At 39.2% G+C, this 22,457-nt stretch overlaps 1 protein-coding gene across 12 annotated transcripts; it reads left to right on the forward strand.

Moving 5' to 3' along the window:
* The first annotated feature begins 1,772 nt into the window (after positions 1-1,772).
* C9orf72 (C9orf72-SMCR8 complex subunit) lies at positions 1,773-18,918 on the forward strand. 12 transcript variants are annotated; one of them, XM_040541043.1, is made up of 11 exons: positions 1,774-1,954; positions 2,857-3,342; positions 6,319-6,378; positions 7,371-7,466; positions 8,136-8,200; positions 10,280-10,352; positions 13,223-13,339; positions 14,055-14,290; positions 14,817-14,874; positions 15,485-15,594; positions 15,678-18,918. In XM_040541043.1, the coding sequence occupies exons 2-11, from the start codon at positions 2,899-2,901 to the stop codon at positions 15,700-15,702; spliced, it is 1,284 nt and encodes a 427-aa protein (XP_040396977.1). In that variant the 5' UTR covers positions 1,774-1,954; positions 2,857-2,898; the 3' UTR covers positions 15,703-18,918. The 12 variants fall into 12 exon arrangements, with proteins under 12 accessions (XP_040396987.1, XP_040396989.1, XP_040396977.1 ...); XM_040541044.1 differs by having other exon boundaries at positions 1,887-1,965; XM_040541045.1 differs by lacking the exon at positions 1,774-1,954 and adding an exon at positions 1,987-2,067.
* The last annotated feature ends 3,539 nt before the right edge of the window (positions 18,919-22,457 follow it).

The following is a 22,457-nucleotide window of genomic DNA, read 5'->3' on the forward strand; positions in this document are numbered from 1 at the left end:
GACAGACCCTGCGGCCGTTCCAGTCCCGGCTCCTGCAGCCACTCCAGCTCCAGCTCCCGCAGCCGTTCCGGCTCCCATAGCCGTTCCAGCCCCTGCAGCCATCCCGGCTCCAGCTCCCGCAGCCGTTCCAGCTCCCGCAGCCGTTCCAGCTCCCGCAGCCGTTCCCACTCCTGTGGCTGGGTCAGAGAAACGAACTGTAGCAGTGCAAGTTGCCCCTGTAGAAAAGGTGAAAAAATGGTATAGAGACTCAGGTCGTTTAGAACGCAGAAAGTCTTCTGCTAAGTCTGGGTGTGGAGAAGACGAGGCTGGGCCATCAAGTGTGCAGGAGGATGAAGATGAGGATGAGGATGTCAGTAAGTCAACAGTAACTACCCGAACCCTATACCAGCGTGAGCTACGAGATGTGCGAAAAGATTTTGGTCGCTGTATAGGTGAACAGCTTGTCACCTGGCTGCTCCGGTGCTGGGACACTGGAGCCAATGGTGTGAAATTAGAGGGCAGGGAAGCCAAGCGGTTGGGATCCCTTGCTAGAGATGCAAGCATTGACAAAGCAATTGGAGATGGAGCACGATCTCACAGCCTCTGGAGGCGTCTCCTGTTAGCTGTGAAGGGAAGGTATCCCTACAAGGAAGAACTTGTATGTGTACCAGTCAAGTGGACCACCATGGAGAAGGGAATTCAGTACCTGAGGGAATTAGCCGTACGGGAAGTAATTTATAAGGACTTAGACGATGCACAAACATCCACAGATCCAGATGAAGTCCAGTGTACTCGACCCATATGGCGGAAGTTTGTATGGAATGCACCATCAACATGGGCCAGCACATTGGCAATAATAACCTGGAAAAACGGTGAAGATCCCACAGCGGGTGACTGTGGGACGACCCTAAAAGATAAGGGAAGAAAAGACTTCATACACACAGATAATAGAACCTGTAAAAGAAAAGAAGGGTCAGGAGTTTAGAAGCAAGGAAGACTTCTGGCCTTCATCAAAAGACCACCAGAGTATGCTGGACAACCACCCAAGGACTCTAGCGCTCATGCGAACAGGGTTAGGAACATTATGTTAATGATTCTTCAGGCACCTAATGAATATGCAATAGACTTACAGGAAAGTGAGATGAACACGTATATATGCCATTAATATAAGCACCCTGGCAATAACCTTTGGCGTGTGTGTTAGGCGGAGCAATCCCCCACACACCTTGTGCTGTAATGAAGAATACCTGCTTAATAACTTTACTTACTGAGTTTTCTCTGTGTCCATCCTGAAAGTCTTTTTGAACCTAAACAATTCTGTGATTGTATGGTTTACATTTAGGCAACAAGCAAGTGGTGAAATTCCATTGATTTTGATGCCTAGTTTTTGACTGCAGAAAGTTATCAGCAATTTCTAAAAGATCTTAGTTCTGCTGTTTCTCTGTGCTCTTGTTGAACCATAGAGGTTTTGTGTGGTGGTTTAGTTTGGAAACAATATAAGGTAAAGGTACTTGCTGTTTATCTGTAAAACTAAATGAAGCCTGAAACAGTGCACTTTCACTGTCTTGCATACAGATTATTTGGTCTCTAACCTGTCATTATAAACTTCCTATTTTAAATGCCCCTCCGTGAAGCGCTGCAGCTAGCACAAACCTGCTTCCTCAGCTACACGCACCTGGGACTCCCTTCACAAGCAGTACCTTCTCCCTTGGTTTTTATATCAGACGTGGGTTTGTTTGTTTGTTCGATTGTTTATTTTGGAGCAGGTGACAGCGCCCTACCACTCTTCACCGTGAGCTTGCGGCCCTTCCCGCAGCTGTGGGGCGGGCACTACGCAGCTCCGCCCGCCGCCCTCCCGCCGCCATCTTGTCGCCGCGCCGCCACCATTTCGCCGCGCCGCACAGGGGCGGCTCTAGGGCGGGGGGGAGGTGGAGCGCATGCGTGGTGTGGCGGAGGCCGGTCGGCGGGCGCGCAGGTGAGGCGAAGGTAGGCGGGCGGGTGGGAGGCAGGCAGGCGGCGGGGGTGGTCGCACGTCGCGGACCGGGAGGGTTTTGGGCGAGCTGAGGAGCTGGGCGCTGGGTCCTGGGGGTGTGTGTCCTGTCCGAAGGCAAAACCAGCTCCCGGGCGGTGTGCAGGCTGCCCCTGGCGGGGGCTAACCTCGTTCTGTCGGGCCTGAGGGTGCGGTGCCCGCCGTGAGGTGCGGCTGGGCGGGCTCTGTGGGGATATCTACGAGGAAAAAGTAAGATTTTGGGGCAGCGACAGCGGCGGGGCCCGGCGGGCTGAAACCGTGAGCAGCTCCTGGTAATGGCCCTCAGAGCGGCGCCTTGTTTCTGGCAGACGCCTATCCTGGGCCGAGCATGTACATCAGCACACCTTCCTGGTGTATTTATTCTCCAAGCCCTTCAAGTGGGGAAGCGGCAGGGTTGTTGGCAGCTGCTAGGGCACACGTCCAGGAGGTTGTGCCTGAGGAGTGCGAGGCATTTTCCATCAATACACGCTGTTCAGTGCTCGAGGACTCATCTTGTGTCCCAGCCACCAGCGTGCCACCTGTAGGTAAAGGTCCCAGCCACCCGTAGGAGAAGGCAGTGTTTACCAGACGTCAGCCTCCTTACAGCGGTTGGATGTTGTGTAGGCTCATACTTGTGTAGTGAGTAAAGGGCACCGGAGGTCAGACACAGTGACATTTGTCATGCATGCTACATTGCTGTGTGGATGGCATGCGTATCAATTTCCTTTGTGAATGTAGTCTACAATGAAATCTCAGGTGTAAAAGTCAGAGCTGTCTCTTTAAGTCTTACTTGGGAAACACAACAAAAAGTGGTCATAATGAGTAGTGCGCTAATTGTTATTTTTTTCTCTAAAACCTGTGTTTTTTAGGTAATGTAAGCATTTCAGTGGTATGCAAGAGAGGAAGCAGTCATGTCAGCTCTTTGTCCGCCACCATCTCCTGCAGTTGCTAAAACAGAGATCGCTTTGAATGGCGAGTCACCTTTATTAGCTGCCACTTTTGCTTACTGGGACAACATTCTTGGCCCCCGAGTGCGGCATATCTGGGCCCCAAAGACAGACCAGGTACTTCTCAGTGATGGTGAAATAACTTTTCTTGCTAACCACACCCTGAACGGAGAAATACTTCGGAATGCAGAAAGCGGTGCAATAGATGTGAAGTTCTTTGTCTTGGCAGAAAAAAGGGTTATAATTGTGTCTTTAATCTTTGATGGAAACTGGAATGGAGACAGAAGCACGTACGGACTGTCAATTATACTTCCACAAAGTGAACTTGGCTTCTACCTACCTCTTCACAGAGTGTGCGTGGATAGGTTAACACATATTATAAGGAAAGGAAGAATATGGATGCATAAGGTAGGTTTGTTGTTCATTACTAAAAATAGTTGTCTTGAGCAAAACCAGGAATTAAGGTTTTGTGACACCTGTTACGTTAACACAAGAACTCAGAGGAGGCTGACCTCTCTACAAGGATAGGATTTTGAAGTTAGAAAGTTATCCGTATGTCACCAAATTTGAGGCTGGTGTTTTTAGCCACAAAATTTGCCCTGGGAATATCAAGTGTATACCAGGCTATTTAGTTACATTAGCTGTTGTGTAAAGTTTTCCATCTTTCTGAATTTGATCTAAGTCATTGCTTGTAACTGTGTTAATTACTGTATTTAAGCGAGGTAGAATTGTAAATTTACTGCTTCAATTTAAGCGAGGTAGAATTGTAAATTTACTGCTTCAATTTATTTATTTATTTATTTTACTATTGAGGTTCGAAATGGGAACTGATGGAATTAATGTTGTCATCCTATATATTGTAGTCACTCTTTATTTATCAAAAAAGGGTATCAGCAAAGACTTTTGCAGGTGTTAAATTGCATTAAACTGATGGGAGACCCAAGAAAATATAGCTACTTTAGTCCAAATATTGCTACTTTTGAATCTGATAAACTGAAAAAATACTAAAATTTTTCAAGAGTTGCAACTCTTACTTCTGGGTAATTATGGGTATTTCTTTATGAAAAGGAAATTATTATGTATTTTTGTTAAAAAAATAAATAGCATTCTAATAAAAACAAAAAAATCTCTGTCTTAATGGAGTACAACCTGTCATAGAGCAATACATTGCATGTCAGCTGTAATATGTGTGGTGATGCATGGTTGTCCGGTAATGTTTTTCTTCCTCTTCTGTTTTGAGACCTCTAGTCAACATATTTTAAACTTCCTTTTTAAGTGTTCTAATCTAATTAAGATTCCAAAAATAAGAAACTGACATAAATTTTGCATTGTCATTTCCTTTATGTTACACTTAAGAGTGTCCATTGTTTTCTGATATATTTCCTGATGATGGCTGGCAGTGTCTTCTTTCATGTTTGCTCTTGATAACCTAGGGGTTATTTTCTTGGAGTAAAGATAGGACATAAATCTTCATTTTCAATAGAGCAGAAAGAAATATTACATTCCTAATTCCTAAAAGAAATTGTTCACTGGACGTTAGTACTTTTGACACAAGTGAATGCTATCTCATGCTCTTGATTACATTGCTTCTCTGTCATCTAGTGTTTTCTCTACTGATGTCTTATGTGAATGGTCAAATAAGAATTGTCTGTTATTGTTAAATACTGTATGCCTTCACTCTTTTTTGACATTGACCCATATCAATCTGTTTCTGCAGTAAAAATGGCGCTCAGGTGGCTTTGAGAACAACAAAGTTTTCTTCTAGTTCTCTCTGAAATTAGTCATGAAGTTCTTAAATCTTTTTCAGATTATCTTGAAGTAGCTAGGTCAACTAAATCAGCCACAACAACTCGAGATTCTAAAAGAGACATTTATTGTCTTTTATTTTTCTTCTTTGGAGGAAGATGAAAAGTGTGCCTGCATATAACTGCACATCTGCAGACTTACCTAGAAGACACTAAACTGCATTAAAAGTGTAAATTAAAATTTAGGCATGAGTTGTAGAATTACATTATTGAATGAAAACAGACCCAAATACTATAGTTTGCTGTTTGAGGCGGTTCAGCAGGTATGGCTACAACAGCATACAAAAGGTTGAAATAGTATCTGAGAGGAACTGTGTATGTGCTCTGGCATATCTAATGGGTGTTGTGATTATCAGCTGTCACAACTTCTGTTCAGAGAGAAGAAACCTTCTGAACTCAAGGACTAGGAGAAACATGGAACAATGCTGAGACTGGCAAAGACAAGCAACTCCAATCAAGTCTTCTATGTGAGATTAGAAACCCCATATATTTACCTAAATCTTATGGTCTGGATGTTTGTCTAATAATTTGTAGCAGTTGTATTTCTAAAAAGAAGTGGCTTATGTCATTTGTTCAGCCTGGTCTTCATGAAGACTGACTTCTTTCAAAGCAAAAGATCTTCATTATCGAGTATGTCTTACTGAAGTCAAAGCTCAAGGTGCCCCAAAGGAATATTCTGCCAAGTTCCAGTGTTATTTTTCACTGATGCTTCCTTAAGATGGTCAGATGAGTTTTACATCTGTTTTAGGGCAATTTACTGTAGTTTGCTACCTATTCATCTGCTCAAAAAACATTATGTGAACTCTTTTCCCACTTGAGGTTGATCAACTTCAAGCAATTCAGCCACAACCATTAAGAAGGCAACAACTACTTAGTATATAGCAAAAGCTATCATTATTTGTCTGCATCTTTGATTTTTTTTACATACTGTATTGATTGTTCCAGTGATTAAGGCTCAGCTTCTGATCAGTCTGTTTTGAGAACTTTGTACAGTCTTTTGTGTAGTACTTTTTGTACAGTGTTTTGTGTAGTTTGAGGTTTCATGTCTCCTGTACTTGTTTACAAAACAATGTTTTGAAGACTTGTCATTGTCTCAAGATGTGGGAAGAAAAATGGTGAACACCTACCCTCCCCAGCCATAATTTCCCTCATTCAAGAGATCTCATTTTTTCTCTGGTTGCATCAGGAATCATCAGTCTGTACCTTACCCATTTGAAACAGAAATCCATAAAGTGGAGTTCTGCACCATAGTCTGATCATATGGCATTTTCTTGGTCTGTAACGAAGAAAATGTTAATCTTTTGTCATTGCCATCATACCCTCCTTTTCCTGCCAGTCCTGCCCAAGCATGTGAGAGGTTTAGTGGGGTGTTGATTTGTTCTCAGGGAACATTGATCTGTTTAAAATGACATCGCTTCCTACCAATATCAGCTCTGTAAAAGAAAAAAGACTTGAACATCGAAATTTGAACCTGAGAAGCATGACTCAACAGGGAAGAAATTGTTCCATATGACTGTTGTGTGCATACATATATAAACAAGTGCCAGAGCGTTTATAATTAACTGCTTCTCTTGCTCAGGAGAGGCAAGAACATTTCCAGAAGATTGTCTTGGAAGGCACGGAGAGAATGGAGGATCAGGTAAGACCGTCAGGTTGATGCGTTTGGCCCACCACCACAAAACTGTTTGGCTGGATCTGATGGCTGTAGAAGTTGGTGCTGCTTCTTATCTTTGGGATCCAGGAAGATACTTTGGACTGGCTGGTGACCTGACATGCACAGGAGACAAACTTTCTGAAGATAGGATGATGGAAGCTGTGAACAAATTGAAGGAAAATATATTTCATCACACTGTGGGAGAAGTGGAAATCTATGAAGAATATTACCTTTCAGAAAAGGGAATTCATTTACTTGAACTTGAAGCTCTGTAAAGGTAGTAGCTTCCTAGATTTATGCTCTCCTCCTGTCAAGGGTAGTCTTTTACTAGGCTGTTTTACAGAGACGTACAGAGTCTGTCGTGTTGAAATGTGGTGGTAGACTTAACGCGTAAGATTGTGAAAAGACTTTGATTTCTGAAACTGTAAATACAAAATTGTGGCTTTGGTTTTGTTGTGAAAAGATGAAATCAGATAAATTAAATCAGATAAATAATTTCACATGCTAATAAATAATAGCCTGTTTTTGTTTTCCCATCATCAAAATGTCAGATTTTGGATCTATAAATGTTTAACAGTAATTGTATGTAATACAGTATGATCAGATTATCACATTCCAAATACGTCTTGTGTGGGCAGATCAAACTGATTGGGAAAATTAGCATAGGACCCTGAAAATGTATTTTAGACATGATGTTGAAAAGTGAAATGCATGTTTCCAGTTCATAATGAATGATAAGCAAAACCAAAGAAGTCTGTGTATCAGTTGACACCCACAACCGCACTTTGAAACAATAGGAAGTTAAAGGTGTTTTGCATGTAATTTGATTTTAAAGATGTTTTTGCATGTTAGAGATTGGACCAGGTGATCTTACAGGTCTTTTCCGACCTGAGTGATTCTGTAATTCGATAATATTGCAAGTTTATGTTATTAGTAATTTCTTATACTGCACTTCAGGCATTTTATTTATTGCACAGGGCCAAAGCATCATTCCAATGCTGACAGGAGAAGTCATTCCTGTAATGGAGCTCCTTTCATCTATGAAATCACACAGTGTTCCAGAAGAAATAGATGTAAGTCCCTATGTTCTTTGCATTCTGAATAAGAGAAAGATACCGCCAGTCTAATTTGCTACTCTCTTTGGCAGAAAAAAAAAAAAAAAAAAAACAGCCCACAGTTGTCATAAATTCCTGTATCCTTCTGCTGCTTCGCATCAAGTTCTCCTAAATGCTGTAGGGAATGGTATAACAGTTTTAGTTTGGTAAATGCTAACAGTACTAGCAGTGGTTTTTTATGGTTAGGACTTAACAAAACGGACTGCCTGGGGTGACATGCTTCCTAAGAGCCATGTCGAAAGGCTATTTGATGAAAAACAAATGAGGAGGTAGATGGCCTTAATGTTGATATCTGTTCCAGTGTGGTTTAGTGTTCTCATGAAAAAAGTAGGAATGATTTCACATGGACTAGGTTAAAGTATTCTGGACAAGACTTTAAGAAAAAACACTGGGAGGAATCTTATTGTCATTGTTGGTGGGGAAAAAAAAATAATATTTAAGTGACTTTCTTATTTTCAAAATGCTTTGGGTAAGTCAGGTTTTTTTAAGGTTGTTCTTTTCTGGCAGTCTTACAATGTACCTTAAATAGATCCCAAACAATTCCCACTTATCAAAAAACAAAATCATTTAATTCTAAGGTGTTCTAGATCATTTTCTAACATTTGTTTATGTTTATTTGCATTTCAGATAAGTGACACGGTGCTAAATGATGATGACATTGGGGATAGTTGCCATGAAGGATTTCTTCTCAAGTATGAATTTCTGTTTTGACTTATACTGTAGTAAAATCGATTAAACTTGTGTGTGCGTGTATGTATCTGTATGTGCATGTGAACATGTATTATATTAGTTTTCTTCATAGGAGGGGGGTATATTGATATGTGTTTGACTTCTACAGCATTTCTTAGACAAAAATCTCAAGAAGTTATTTTCTTCTTAAAAGAATGGTTCTGGGCTAGTAGCTGCAGCTGTTCGACTGTGTTGTCAGTCATTTGCTTGAAAATAGAATTCCTATCAAATACAATTTTTGCTTGACTCTTTGTATATAAAGTTCTAAGTCAAAGTCTTACGTCTTTATGAATTAACCAAAACACTGAGTCATGTATAATGCATTAATTACGAATAAAAGTATTAATGACATGGCATGTGGAGCACCTATTATTAAATTATCCATTTTTATCTTTTTCCCCCATTTTTCATGCATAACTGGAAGTAGTTGCACTTCAGAGCAACTTGGTCTCTTCATATAGAAGAGTATATTTCGTGAGTTTTAACTGGTGTTGTGTTCCAGAACATCTCCTATATAACAACACTTACTGCCAAAGAGTTTGTAGTCTATTTAAACAGCTTCACATTCTCTTTTCAGCGCTGCACAAATTCATGTGTTAAATTAACTAATTCTTCAGAATAATGTTTTATTCGGTTTTCTAGAGAATATAGGATTTCTTCGGGTTTTCAGTCTTTATAAGACAATCTTTCAGAAAAAATGAAGTGAATATTATGGAATGAGTTATTGTAAATAACTAGGGCTATTGATTCTACAATGGTGAGCTATTCTCATAATAGATGTAGATTTTTGGGGTGTGTAATAGACTGCAGGGATAACAAAGGGTGTCAGTTCTCTCTCTGCGCTACTACTTCTTCATGGAAATTTTGTCCAGACACGGAAAGAATAACCTCTCTATTTGTGTGAAGGGTTGAAATGTGTGCTTTTTAGCGGGAAGCAAAGCTTGTCAACTCATCTAGGCTCAGATTTCGAGTCTTGAATGTAGTGTTGGAATGGATTTCTATGTCAGATAAGAATTGGATTAAGGAAAATGAACTGCCATTTTAACAATACCAACTTGTAAAATAAACTCAAAGTTTCTTAGTAACTTCTAAATGAAACAACACTTCTGTTTTTGCCCCAAAGGAAGAATTCAAGTGGCCTTAAATCCAACTTAAAAATAAAATTGGTAAGATAAATAGTAACGAGTCCAGTATATAGCCCATCAGAGTCTGAGTCTGGCTGTTACAGTCCTTACAAGTTAGAAGTGTTTATTAGAACTGGTTAATCACCTTACGAGGCATCCTTCAGTAAGATAAGATAATTATACTTCCATATATCGATAGGTATTGGAGAAAACTGTCTAATAGTATCTCGACTTTTTGAAACTGTGGGCCAGTTATGGGTTTGAGAAGGTGGGGCATAAGGGGAGGTTGAGGAAAGGAACCTGAAAAGAAGTTTGCTAAGGATAGGTTAAGAGTTCCCATGGTTAGTCCTGGCATACTTACTGCACCCTCCAAACTTAAGATAAACTAAATCATGTCTTTGCTGATGGCAGCTCATGAGACAAGATCACCCAACTCCCAGCTTGCCTGGCTGTATTCCAAGGTACTCGAGTTTATGAAGCACTCTTACCCTTGTAGTTGCCAAATTAGCACAGTTTACCTGCCAGGTCTTCCAAAACTAGCTTCTGATCCACAGTTGTGTCAAAAAAAATGACGACAGGTCATCTTTCAAGACGCTTTCAGATCCTTTATTATTAATATTTCTTCCATTGCTTTAGATGAATTTTTTAATATTGATTCTGTAATACAGTTAGTAATAATTTTTATTCGCTCTGTAAGTGGTGTTTGGAGGTTCTGTCTGGCAGTCTTTTTATTCACCAAACTGAAAATACAGATATTGCTGGACTTTGGATTTCAGCAGTACCTATGTATGTTTGTGAGGGCTATGCTATAGACCTGTAGTATAACTCGCAGCCCTTAATTCTTATTGTAAAGATGATAATGGTTTTATTTGAAAAGTCTGGTTAGATTTATTAACCTATGTTTGTTTTTATTTGCAGTGCAATTAGTTCACATCTGCAGACCTGTGGTTGTTCTGTAGTTGTAGGAAGCAGTGCAGAAAAAGTTAATAAGGTAATACAGTTCTTAATAAATGAAACTTAAATGCTGATTATAAGTAGTGTTAGTGTGTTTGAAAAAAAGTTTTTTATAAAAACATACTTTAGGTTGCAGAAGGAGAGCATATTGTCTTGGTTTTCTTCTGTTGATTGCTCTAGCAGTTGATAATTCTGCCAGAAAATTGCCTTATCAATTGTATTCTGAAAACTATAAGAAAACCAGTGAATTTAATGTAATTGATACTGTTATAAATAAGTTCTAATTAAGTCTGAGCTTCTAAAGTAAGTTTTGCTAGCTAAAATGTACTATCTGAACAGATTACAGCTGACTGTAACTGTAACCAGTTCCAGAAGAACCAGAGAGGCAAAATACAGATACAAACACCTAAAATTGAGTACTGTAACAAACCACAAAAAAAACAACTCAGTGTGTCAGCAAACTTGGTGGAACACGTGCAGAATTTATCAGTAGGGATGATACTTAGGAGCGTTCAGGCCTAGATAAAAAAAAAAGCAGCATTAGCTGTTCTCTTGATGGAGAAAAGCAGAATGTATATATGTTCCAATGGTCCATGTGGAGGAAAAAAGGTCACTTTTGGAATCAGTCATTTCAGAACAGGAACGTAATTACATTTTTGTGGTAGACATAATTTTTGCCATGCTGTTTTTCTTTTTGCCCATTATCAAATACTGAATTTGAACTGATACGAAATTATAACCTGCTCTACTTTTTCTCTACTTTTTTTTTGTGTAAATGGAGAGTTTCTTGATGCTTATTTTAAGCTGAGTACGTGAAGGAAAAATCAAATGAAGAAATGTTCCTTATTCAGAATTCTCCAAGTACTTTTTGTACATGGTTTTTTGATTATACCAAACTGATTGCTTCAGATGAATTGAAAGCAATTCTTGGAAGAGATACACTTGTATATACTTTCCATTGAGATATATCTTAAAGTGTATTTCTTTATAGTATTCTGCGATGTATTGGCATTTTGTTCAGAAAGACTTGCCTTTGACTTGCATTTAATTAGGCTGTTACTCCATCCCTTCTAATAAAAGTGCTGGTTAGTTTTCAGTTAGAATATTCAGAGACAAATCATTGAAGAAAGTGTTATTTTCTTAGAGAGAAAATGTATTTCACTAAATCAATTGCCTCTCTATGTTCACAGTTGAGTCCTTTAATAAACCTCATTGATTCAGAATATCCCTGCAACTGGGAATGAAAAGAAGGATTTTATAAAAATGTGCAGTCCTACAGCTTTTTAGGCATTAGGCACCACTGCACTTAATGAGTATACCAGTACTGCTGTGAGGGTAAGGTTCTTTGTAGTTATGTAGCATGATAAGTTTTCAATTTACAGTGGGGCCTCTGGGCAACGCAGTAACAATAGTTCCTCATTCTAAGACCATGACAAAGCTTCTACTGCAGTGCATGTGGTGAAGCAGTATATTTAGGTAACTTCATTTTTTGATAGGAAATCTTTCTGCATGTTGGGCTTTTCTGTCTGACTTTTCGTTTAATAGTGTTGTAATAGTCATTGTGTTCTAGTCCATTTAGTAAGACTGAAACCTTCCTTTGAAAAAAAATAATTCTTGAAGTTGATGCTTTTTTGATATGTGTTTATTGATTGCTTCAGTGTCAAATAAAATTAAGTGAGCCTGTATAATATATATTCATTATATAATATATACAATTATATAATGTATATTTTATAGTATGCAGGGTTCTCTGCTGCAGTGAGACATACTTTCTTGTAAAAAGATTCAGAAAATGTAAGGCATCTTCAGTAAACCTGTGTTTTGAAATACGCTCTTCATGACGCTTTACAATAATCTGGAGAAAGAATGCATTGTTTTGTGTGTTTTTGGCAGTAATGTTTAAGCATCTCTGATCAAATAAGTGATAAATGCTGGTGCTCAATTAAAATAACTATGAGAAACAAAGGAACCTGAGAAAAGAAAAATCTCAGTCCTCAGCTGAAGTCAGCTAATAGTTAATACACATAATTTTAGTGATGTAAAATTTGCACACTACTAAGTTATGTGCAAACATATTATTAAGCGTAATAACTAATAAAAAGGCTTAGGTGTCTAAATGGTTATGAGTGTGTGTAACAATGTATTGATAAGCTGAGTAGTTAAAAAAGCAGTCTAGAAGAATGGAGTCTCAAGATCTATTCTGGACAAATTTATTTAAAATTGCACAGGCTCTTATCAGTAGTGTGGCCATTGTGTTATGGTGCTATGTTTTGAAGTAATTCATTTCTTTATAGTATACCTTAGCTTTCCTTCAAGTAAAAAATTAAAAAAAAAAAAAAAACCACCTACTGCAGGCAAAAACATTAGTCAGAACATGTATGTTTGACTACGAGACAGGATTACATGTTTGTATTTGGAGATGATTGTCCGCAGCAGTTGGAGCATAGAAGCTTAAAATAATAAAGTACCTGTGTTGATTTTAATGGCGAGTTTGAGCAAATTAATGAGGAAATAAGCATGGATGGTTATTTAGAAAATTAAATGTGCCTCATTGGAGACAATAGCTGACATTTCAATATGGAACAAGAGGCTTAAAAGGCTAGGAAATTAATCACAGTAATTTACGTTTATGTAATACAAAGAGGCATCAAAAGGCAAAAGTTTTTTATCCTACATAGTTGGCTAAAAATGTTGCCAAAAAGTTTAGGCTTTCCTTTTCATTTGACAAGAAGTTGGACTTGCATGGCTTACATCTTAATTATTTAAGCATGTCACTATTCTCTGATGTTACTCAAGTTTTGTTTTTTCTAATAAGCAGGATGAAGTCAGAAATTGCATTTGAAGATCACTTAATTCCTTATATTTTCTTGTTTTTTTTTTTTTTTGAACCTGTTCTTTTTAATGCAGATTGTGAGAACATTGTGTCTGTTTCTTACACCATCAGAGCGGAAGTGTTCCAGACTCTGTAGAAATGAGTCTTCTTTCAAATATGAGTCAGGGCTTTTTGTTCAAGGCTTACTCAAAGTAAGTTCACTTAGTAAAATTCTATTCTGTGTTTAAGAACATTCTTCAGTATACGTGGATATGTGCACATATGATAAGCACATTCATAATCGCATTCATGTTTGAAGAAATATGTCTTCACTTGAGTTCTTCTTGGTGCTAGAGCTGGCTTATGACTCTTCGTATGTTAAAATTCTAAGCCAGTCTTTTCTCTGACCCAGAAATTCCTTGTGTTGAGTATTGATCAGAATTATTCCTATACTTAATACAATAATAATAATAATACTTTGCCTTCTTAGGGCTAGAATTCAAGAAGGCATTCAGTTTGTGTTACATCAATAAAAAAGAACAGTCCATCAGTCCTATGGTTTCCAAGTTTATTAAAAGGGCTGTAGCAGTTAGTGAAGATAAATAGAAAAGTAATACTTCTTGCTCTAATGAGCACTCTAAACTTGACAGGTAAATATCGTATTGTAGTGTTAATGGGTTCAAGAACCAGATGATGCAATGGAGTGCACAGGATATCTCAATACCTCTTTTCACCATTACATTAACGGAATCGTGCGGTATTGAAGACATTTGGCTGGCTACAGCCATGATTTCTTTCAAACAAAATACGTCTGCACAATTGGGATTTGAAATGTAGGCATGATGTTTTCCTATTGCTTTGTTCCAATTTTGTTTTGTTTTGTTTTTAAGTAACTAGAAGAGTTTTGTTTTGTTTTGACTAAAACAGGATGCAACAGGAAGCTTTGTGTTGCCATTCCGTCAAGTAATGTATGCTCCATATCCCACAACACATATAGATGTAGATGTCAATACAGTGAAGCAGATGCCCCCGTGTCATGAGCACATCTACAACCAACGACGGTACATGAGGTCCGAGCTGACAGCATTTTGGAGAGCTAATTCAGATGAAGAAATGTCTCAAGATCCTATTATCCACACAGATGAGAGTTTCACACCTGATTTGTATGTACTTTCCTCCCAAGCGTCTTAAAGTTACTTGATTTGAGTTGAAAGAATAAGGTGTAAAGCATGCTTTCTAATACAAAAAAGTACTGGAGGTTTTTTTGTTGTTGTTTTTTGTTTTTGTTTTCTTTGCTTGTAAGAAGCTTCTTCAGCTCTGGTGGTTGTATTCTGCAGAATTTAGGAGTTCTGTGAGTGGTTTTGTTGCATTAAGTGTTACTGAAATCCAGTGGTACTGACAGTGTTATGGTAATTTTGTTGCCTGTTTTAAATAGCATATTCCAGAGCCAAGTGTACTGGGCAAGTCCCAGTGGCTTTTCTGGGTTTAATGCATTTCTCCTGAAAGTTCTGCTTAAAAGTTCTGTATTACCTTTAAGTAACAGGATTATAATTCACTCAAATTTTGAATGCACTTTCAATTTCTGCCAGACTGTTACAAGCAATAGTATTATGTGCACAACTGCTGGACATCGCTATCTCTTCATGTCATTACCTCACATATTTGTTTGCTTTTTATTTTTTTCTTTAGAAATGTCTTTCAAGATATCCTGCATCGAGATACACTAGTAAAAGCCTTTCTGGATCAGGTAATAATTGCTTTTTCAGAAAGAACAAGAGCTAGAGAACAGTATTTTGAGCTCTTAGTAACAGGTAATTTAACATGAATAGATGCTTTGTTGGTGTGGTACCTCTTTTTTTCATACAAGTGCTGTGATTCTTTTCTGCATAGCTAGAGAAGGCATCAAGAACTGACCATTTAAAATGTCTGTCTGGTAACACAAATGATTTAAAAATGCTTAAGTGTCATTTGTAATAATATAGTACTGAAACTACTTCTTATATATGAAAAACAGTTCCTTTTTTTAGTTTGATGTTTAAGAGTGTCTACAATTACAGTATTGAATAAGCTACCTGCGATCCATTTCAGATCATTTTTAGAAGAAAAATAGTACTTTATCCAAATAAAATTGTAAAAAAAAAAAAAAAAAAAAAAAGGTCAAAGTTTAATACATTGCATCTGAGCAGCAAGAAAACTAAAAATGAATCTTGAGTATGCCTACAAATCTGCTAATATGCTTGCTTTGCTATAATTAGGAACACGTTACATGTGTATTCAATGTTTCTTTATATTCCACATTCTTAAAATGATTCTTGAATTTCCGTGTCTAGCTGATTTTCTCATGTAATTTTTAACAGATCTTTCATCTGAAACCTGGCATGTCTCTGAGGAGTACATTCCTTGCACAATTTCTGCTAGTCCTTCACAGAAAAGCCTTAACTTTAATAAAATACATAGAGGATGACACGTAAGTGAACAGATAATATAAAGCAGGCTTTGAGAAACTTAACTTTGTTCTTTCTTACAAACCCCCTTTTTATTTTCTTTCAGGCAAAAAGGAAAAAAAACCTTTTAAGTCTCTTCGTAGCTTAAAGATTGATCTTGACTTAACAGCAGAGGGCGATCTTAACATAATAATGGCTTTGGCTGAGAAGATTAAACCGGGTCTACATTCCTTCATCTTTGGGAGGCCGTTCTACACTAGCTTACAGGAACGTGATATGCTAATGACGTTTTAAAGCTCTTCACTGTTAATGTGTAATAGCGCAGCCTTGCATGGCACTAAAAGAAATCTCTCAGTGTGAACACCACACTTGTGACACTCATTGACCTGATTTAGAATGGATCACTAGGAATCAAGTAACACTACAATCTGTCTGAAGCAGGAGGGGGTCATGTCAGAGGGAATATCAGCATAGCTAGGAAGACATGATTTTAATGAATTCATCTCTTCTGTGTGCTTTTTTTAACAGTAAAAGTAAACATTACCGAAAGTTCCTTTGCCATATGGGCTTACTAGGTAAATTTGAACGTGTTGTGGTGTATGACAAAGGGAGGCACTTTTATCTTCTTTCCCCTCAGATTTCCTTCAAGTGTGTGTCTGTTTTTCCCCATTCTGCTGTGTCAGTAAAGAAAACAATGAGTATGTCCTCTCTAATCAGAGAGGTCAGGGGATAGGAGCTTTTCCAGAGTTTCAAAGAGTTTTTAAATGTGTTTGTTCTTATGTATGTGGTATAATTCTGAAATATGCTTTCCTTTATCTCCCTTTTAAACACTACTGGCTCCATTTGCAGCATTTAAAGGTGTGGGGATTTTTTGTTTGTTTGTGGGTTTATGGGTTTTTTTTGTTGTTGTTGTTTTTAAATATACTACACAGTGTTCCTGTGGGTGAACTGTTGGCTATTAGCAGCATAAATAGCAGCACTCTGCCCATGGGAACTGGGTCATTATTTAAGCTGCTGCATGTAAATGCCAACCAGGATATTCTGCCACAGATTGTTGGCTATCCTGCGGTTAAGTATTCAGTGATCCAGCATAATTGAGCTCTTTCAAAACACAAAGCAGGAAACCTGTGTCATTCAGCAGCAGTTGTCTGTCTTTCTGTCTAAATTGCTTCTGCTTTGTCCATTGTCAATTAAAATAAGGTTTAGATTAAAGTATTAGACCTTTCCAAAGAACACCAAGCTGATAGCCAAACTAAAAGATAAAAATAATTCTTTTTACATTACCATTAATATATTTACTAATCCTTAATTCAGAGAGCAGCACAGCTATGAACTAATATGATTATCATTTTACTAAGTGAATTTAAGTCAATAATAGTGCCAGTCTTTTTAGTTCATAGTTAGCACATGTTCAACTTTGCTTTACTTGAAAAGAAAAAATAGGGAGGTCCAAAAACTCATCTCTTTGTATGCCTCAACCTTTCTTTCTCAGTAACATGAAGAGAGGTGCAATGTCAAGATAACCAGACCTATTTTTTTGACAGTTCTGACACATTTGGTGTGTTATATTGAAATCAGTGATACATCTGCACTGCATGATGTTATACTTATCTTTTTGGACAGAGGGAGGAATATATTTGTTTCATGTTTTAGTGTAACCTCATAACTCCATATTCCTCGTAAAGGAGATACCCTTGTGATTTGAGAAGCTGCTGTTGCTTATTGCATAAGCTGTTCATAGCAGTCCTTCATGAACAGGTTCCTGTTTTCAAAATAGCTTTTTAGCATCTTCTTCATGCATAAGAGTTAACAACTCAGACCCAAAACTTCCTGAAATGTCCAATACTCAGTTCTTAAAAGGAATGCCTTCTTTTTTTTTACGTGTCCAGAATTCCTTTATATTTCCTGAAAAAGAAAAAATTTACAATTAAATATATAAATCTTCTGAAACAAGTGGAACTCAGCCCCTGCTGCATACCATTTTTTGTGAATAAAAATCAGCTGTGTTACCTGGATGATTATATTGTGTAGGCCTTACACAATGTAATGTAGTCCTTAGGCTATATTCTGTAGCCTCTTTTTTTGCTTTACATGTATGTTGGATTCCTGCAATGTGAGGCCAGCACTTCGTCCAAAGAACTTGTCAGGCATACAATGACAGAAGTTACTTGTGCTGAAATTATTTCTGTTTTACTGACATTATCCTTTTCTTTTGCAGTCAAATTTATCCATCAGAAAAGAGCCTGATTGCTAAGTTTTACTCTCATGTCTAAGATTGTGGAAAAAAAAATGTAATAAACACTTCTCAAACTTCTAATGTAGAAGTTGTGTTTGAGGTCTGAACTGCTTTAAATGTGCAGCTGAAATCACTTCATAGGCATTGCAAACTTAACATTGACACTACTAACAATAAAGCTCTGTTTGTTTACAGAATGTGCTGTCACTTTGAAATGACTAAAAGCTGGAAACTTAATTGCTACCTTTGTTGCACAACTGTCGCAAGTGCAGAATGTATAGTGAAGTAAGTTATTAAATGCATCTGCATGTTGTGTTGTAAATCTTGCTCAGGAAAAAAAGTATTCTAAGAAAATTCATGCAAATTTTTTTATTTTAATTTCTGCTGATTTTTTTCATAGAATTTCTGTATGTTACAGGATCGTGATCCTTTATCCTTTGAAATAAAGAAGAAATGTTCTTCCTTCTTGTTATATTAAAAATGTATATATTTGGAGATGGTGAGTCTTAGAATGTCACTGGTGGACAATCATGTTACTAACTCTGTGTCTGATTGTATTCATTTCAAAATCACAATAAGTCTCCCAACTTTGTTCTTTTATTTCTGTGAAGGACTCATTCATTTCCAGACATGACTTGCTAAGTCTCTGATGTACTTCAATAAGAATCTAGCCTCTACTTCTGAGAATTTAGAAGTGTTTTTAGAAGTTCACTACTTCTAGCCATCAGCAAATACCTTTCTTCAGGGTTCTGGTTCCTTACAGCCTAAGGAGTATACTAACTGTGTTTCTTTCAGTTGGATTTGGAAAGGAATAGTGTTACAGAGCATTTTTAGCAGCGTATTTTCTCTGATCCTGATTCCTGGTGTTTGCAAATTTATAAAGTTAGCACAGGAAGACATCATCTGGTGCTTATCTGGAATGTCTGTTTCTCAGGACTGCAGAGGACTTCTCCAATCTGTATAAATACGTCACAAAGAGAAATGAAAGTGGTCCAAAATATGAGGGTTGTCTCATACAAACATGTTGCTTACTCCTAATGTGTAATTGGAGTTGGTTCATTGGAATGTACTTTGTCCTTCCCTCAACAATAAAGAGAAAGAAAATGAAAACAAATAAAGATAGTATGTAGAGTGACTTTTTGCACCTGGTAGAGCATTGCTGTGTGGTTTACCTTTGTCCTGGCATACTGTTAAGCTGTAATTGTTACGCCTCCTACTTGGGCAAAACACCAAGGAAAGTCCCTGGCAGTCTGTCCTTCTTTTCCAGGCTGTCCATGTGATATTTGTTTTAAAGGAAGTAATTCTCCTGTCAAAGCCAGACTCTTCATATGAATGTCTAGAGTTTTCAAACACGGAAGACCTCAGTTAAACTTCAGAAGTATGATGAAAATGGGACACAATCCTAATAATGACTATCAAGTAAGTCTGACTTCAGTTCTAACTAAAACAATTGAGCAACCACGCAAGGAACTTCAAATCTTCAATTACCATGCAGGGCTGCTTTTCAAAGTAAATGGTAAGTGGAAGGAGAAACTTACGTGAAGTTTCTTTTTGTAAGGAAAAACCAGCACAGAATGACAACTGATATTTTTGTCATGGAGATGGAGGGAGGTTCCTGACAGCTGCAAAACTGCCAGTTTTTCTGGGAAATTGCAGGTTGGTCAGTTTTGCATGGGTGGCTGGGAAAGTTACGGCCAGTGTCCTCTTGGAGCAGCTGTCCGGCCACATGGGGGAGAGTAATGTGATGGGAAAATGTCAGCGTGGCTTGACCAAGAGTGAGTCACAGCCCATCTCGTTGCCTTCTGTGATAAAGTGACTGGATTCACAGGCAAGTGGAAAACGGGATGTCACTTATGTTGACTTCAGCAAGGCTTCAACACTCCTGCAGTGTCCTCATGCGCAAGCTAGGTGATAGGGCCTGCCGTGGGTGTCCCAGTGGTTGGGTAAATACCCCCAGTTAGGCAGTCAGGCCTTGAGGTGGTGGCTACTGGGAGGCATCTGCCTGGAGGTTGGTGCCCCATGGGGTCCTGCAGGGTCTCCCCAAGGTACATCCTTTTCACCGCCTCTATCCTTGACCTGGGGAGAAGGCAGCAGGCCTTGTGCAGGGAGCGAGCAGGGCCAGAGAGGCTGGAGAGAAGAGAAAGCTTTTTCCCCATGTGGGGAGTAGGGCGCAGGGAGGTGGTCTCATCTCCCTGCTTGGAGGGTCTCCAGACCCTGTGGGATAAAGGCCTGACCCCATGGATGAGCCGGCTCTGGACACATGGGCCGGACTTTGAGGCCTCCTGAGGCCCCTACTGGTCCCAATTGTCCTGTGGTGCTGCGGCCCAACAGACAGGCTGCAGTCACTGCTGCTTAGACTCAGAGAATGACTGAGGTGGGCAGTAGCCACTGGAGGCTGATGGGTTTGACCCTCTGCTCAAACCAGAACAACTTCCATCAAAGCTGTTTGTGGCATCACCTCCTCAGTTTTGAGTATCTCCTGTGGTGCAGGTGAAAGCAGGGGCTGAATAAACTCTATCAGAAGCACGGTATCCACAGGGTCTAACACACGTTACAGTCAACAGCAGCATACCCCTTAATTGAAGCATGGGGGCTGATCAGGACTTTGTGCAGAAACAGCTACCTGCAGCAAAAGACCAAAGATTTTGAAGAGAGAGGAACGCAGACATACAAGCAAGGGTAATCAGATAAAGTCATGAAAGAGGTTTTTGGCTGAGCAAGTTTCAAAGTAAAAGCTTGATGCTGTGAAGCTGTGGTACCTCAAAGGCAAACGTCTGAAGCTTCATCCCTAACACGCATCTAATAACAAGCCCAAATGTTTGAGAAAGGTAACAGCCAAAAGCTCATTTGTGAAACACGAAGTTCAATGCCAGTTTCTCTTCCATTTAGAAAATTGTCTCATCATAGTAAGAGAGAGCGTCTTGTCCAACTTGTGTTAAATATGACTGAGGGTTGCCAGGCTTTTGATTTTCAGTAGAAGCAGAAACACAGGAAATTACAGGTCAGGGAATACTGTAATTTAGTACTGCAGACTGTGCATACAGTATTTCTGCCAAAATGTTCAGTAGTATAGCTGAGAGATGAGCTGTGTTTTCAGCCTTCCACATTCATCCACAGGGATGTGTAGGAGAGATCGCCCTCCCTGAGATGTCTGTTTTCTGGCTACCTATTCACCAGAGGTTAATCCTGCATCATGCTGAGCTCTGCTGGCATTCCCTGGCCTATCTCTGTGACAGCAGTATTTGGAAATAATTTTGGATAACCTAGATTCTGGAGGAGAGACTTTCCGGCGTTTTGGGGTATATTTTTGTTTGATTGATTTTGTTTTGTTTTTATAGTCTCTGTTTGTTTGTTTTTGCTGCTTTGTTTCTTGTTTTTGATCCAAGGGCAGCTGTACAGACAAGCCACATGGAGTATGCAGGGCCTGGGCAATAAGTAATGACTAATTAACTCCATACAGTTTTTTGGCAGAGAACTGGGCATTGGCAGGCTGAGGAAAATTTTGGGTTCAGTCTGCTGTTAGCACTGTTACTGCCAAAGTTTGACACTTCCCCTGCAGGTCAGAGACTTGAGACATAACTGATGCAAACTGATGAAGATGTTTGTTAATTAATGATCACATGAGAAGGAAATTGGTGGAGCGGCAGAGCTGTCAATGATCTGGGCAATAAGATACACCAGCTTGCAAGTGCGTTACAACGCAGAGTGTTGGGCTGGACTATGAAGCTGCCAGTCACGGATTTGAATCCCAGTGAGGTAGGTAAGAACATACTCACACTTGAATTACACCTCTGTAGGTGTGGAGGTGCACATCTGTTTCCCCTCTCACCAGCTCTGAGGAAACACAGACCTGACAGCAGGCTGCCCAAGGAGGGTCTGAGGTGTCCCCATGGCAGCTCCACACCACGCTTCCTGCAGCTGCGTGTCCTCTGCTGGAGGATCTCCCTCCTCTTTTCTCTGTCTGGCTTTACACCATATGCCCTTTTCTTTTTTCTTATTTTGAGATGACTTCTTTTTGCCATCCTCGTATCTTCCTTCCACTGCCGAGCTCCTGCCAGCAGGAGTCCCAGTTGCTTTTCCCCACGGGTCCCAGTTTTGCGATATCTGTACCCAAATGTTGTATTTCTGATGCTGGCAATATTGGCCTTATCAATGGGAGTCCCTTGGCATGAGTGGCTTCACAGCCCAACTTCCCCCAGTGTTGTTCCTCTCAGCCTGGCTGGATTCTGTTTTACCTTATTCACTTCCCAGACACAACGATCTTACTTCAACCTCAATTTCCCTTCCGGTCTCCTCTAGTTTCTCACCACACACGCTGAAGGTCTGGGAGAAACTCAGAGGTCCCGCTCTTGTGACAGGTCCCCAGCACAGCCCTTCCATCATCCCTTGGTTCCCCCTTGTTCACGGAAGGGCAGCTGTATTTCTGAGCATTTTTACAGTAGTTGCAGCCCACATGACAGGAGCATCTGGCTGGGCTGTATTTACAGCTATCTGTACCTCGGGCAAATTTTTCATGAGAGTATAAAACACATGCAAATAAAATGCAAGCTATAAAAATGACAAGAAGATAATAAAGCATTCCAGTCGCCTCTCTGATAGTGCATTTAAGGGACAAAATGCCCATCCAAAAATGTAGTGAATAGATGCCAC

Source organism: Cygnus olor, chromosome Z, assembly GCF_009769625.2.
Source record: "Cygnus olor isolate bCygOlo1 chromosome Z, bCygOlo1.pri.v2, whole genome shotgun sequence".
NCBI lineage: Eukaryota > Metazoa > Chordata > Aves > Anseriformes > Anatidae > Cygnus > Cygnus olor.

Coding starts and splice junctions, on each gene's coding strand:
- C9orf72 (XM_040541043.1), top strand. CDS start 2,899: ATGTCAGCTCTTTGTCCGCCACCATCTCCTGCAGTTGCTAAAACAGAG. Junction 6,379..7,370: donor CGGAGAGAATGGAGGATCAG/GTAAGACCGTCA, acceptor TTTATTGCACAG/GGCCAAAGCATCATTCCAAT. Junction 13,340..14,054: donor TTGTTCAAGGCTTACTCAAA/GTAAGTTCACTT, acceptor TGACTAAAACAG/GATGCAACAGGAAGCTTTGT.